The sequence below is a fragment of the Dama dama genome, chromosome 25 (assembly GCF_033118175.1).
Source record: "Dama dama isolate Ldn47 chromosome 25, ASM3311817v1, whole genome shotgun sequence".
In the NCBI taxonomy this organism is placed as follows: Eukaryota; Metazoa; Chordata; class Mammalia; order Artiodactyla; family Cervidae; genus Dama; species Dama dama.
In genome coordinates, this window is record NC_083705.1 from 16801797 (window position 1) to 16803397 (window position 1601).

The window sequence follows — 1601 nt, forward strand, 5'->3', positions numbered from 1 at the left end:
CGATCCCGTGGACTGTAGCCTGCTAGGCTCCTCTCTCCCTGGGATTCTCCAGGCAAGTATACTGGAGTGGGTTGCCATGCCCTCCTCAGGTTCCCTTGGCTGCTAGAGCTCAAATGAAGACACCAGTGCCTCCCACTGGGAAAGGGATGGGTGGTGGATAAACTGGTGAAATTCCTAATCCTGAACCATATCCAGAGGATTTCTAGCTCTATCAGAAGGACATATCCCCACCCCTGCCTAATTTTTACCAACCAGAGAGATTCAACCTCCCACTTCTCCCACCCTCCCCAAATGGTATCTGTCAAGACTTCCTGGTTAGACAGCTCTGCTATCTAATTTCTGAAGGTCACAGCACAGCACAGTTCAGCTGTCAGCAACAAAACTAAAATGTTGTGCCCTCAGCCTCACAGTCTAGCGAGAAGGGGAGCATATCTCCTCATATGGAGGAGGGGAGAAGCAGGCAGAGTCCTCATCTCCCAGCGGTGTCTCTTCTAGCTGCTCAGCATCAGGGCTGGACCTGAAATGGAAGCAGAAAGGACAAGATGCCTTACAGCCCCCAGCACGACTCTCGAAAACGATGCCACCGTCGCGGCAACAGGCCACATAGAGATCCGCAGTCTCCCACCACCTCCCATACAAACGGAACACACCATAGATTGTGACTGCCACAGCTGGGAGGGGATCATCCGCACTCCACACACCCTACCTGCCATCTCCAGCGTCCACAAAGGAAGGGTAGTCCTGGTCGTCAACAAAGGCAGCATTCTCCGGAGGGTAGATGGTGTAGTACTGAGGGGGGCTTGGCATGGTGGCCGCCACCGCTCCAGTTGGTATGAGGCCACATGGGTTCACCACTGGCGGCAGGTAGGTGGGGTTCATCCCCATAGGCTCTTGAGAGCCATATGGAGGAGGGATATACTGCACCACAGTGGCGCCATGGAAGGTGATGGGTTGGTTGATACCAGTGAACACAAAGGATTGTCCTCCCGCCGACTGCTCCGGATCTGGGAGCCTCTCCTCACTTTCTTTGCACCACTGGCAGGACAGCATTTTGAACTTGCACACGGCAATCAGGATGAATGTCACCCCCACCGACAGCAGGATGGGCCCGAGGAGCTGGGTCCATTCGAAGTGGGAGACCCCTTGGTATTTGATCCAGCCCATGATGGTGAACGTGACCCCCACCAGTCCCAGGAAGATGCCCGAGAAGAGCAAGGTGGCCCCCGCCTTGTCGTCGTCTGACACCTGGATGTCGGCGGTGCTGGGTGTGTACGGAGTGACCGAGAACACGTTGAGAGGGAAGTCCTCCATGCGGCTGCAGCCCTGCTCCATGGTCCTCATGCCTCCAGGGCAGAGGGGTTGTGAGAGCCCCTGAAAGCAGAGCCCAGGAACCCCTGGTGCAGATTAGTTATGGAAGAACTTTGGGCTTCTGTGGTTAACAGAGTAGAACATTCAGAGGCCTGAACTTTGTTTAGGAGAACAAAGGTCTGAGAAGTGAAGCCTGAAGCTTTCTCATTAATTTCATCAATGGTTGGAGGCTTCTGATTTGCAATTCAATGACAAGCGCTCTCTCTTCCACATTCATTCCTTCACTCATTCAG

At 54.2% G+C, this 1601-nt stretch overlaps 1 protein-coding gene across 1 annotated transcript; it reads right to left on the reverse strand.

Annotated features, from left to right (window-relative positions):
- Positions 1–316: 316 nt before the first annotated feature.
- Positions 317–1332, reverse strand: TMEM174 (transmembrane protein 174). The gene is made up of 2 exons (XM_061129471.1): positions 707–1332; positions 317–517 (listed from the first exon to the last, which is right to left on the reverse strand). The coding sequence occupies exons 1-2, from the start codon at positions 1330–1332 to the stop codon at positions 412–414; spliced, it is 732 nt and encodes a 243-aa protein (XP_060985454.1). The 3' UTR covers positions 317–411.
- Positions 1333–1601: the final 269 nt, after the last annotated feature.

Excerpts from the sequence above, each read along its gene's own strand:
- TMEM174 (XM_061129471.1), bottom strand. The coding sequence starts at position 1,332 with ATGGAGCAGGGCTGCAGCCGCATGGAGGACTTCCCTCTCAACGTGTTC. Across the intron at positions 518-706 it reads GTGGACGCTGGAGATGGCAG|GTCCAGCCCTGATGCTGAGC; the intron begins GTAGGGTGTGTG and ends CTTCCATTTCAG.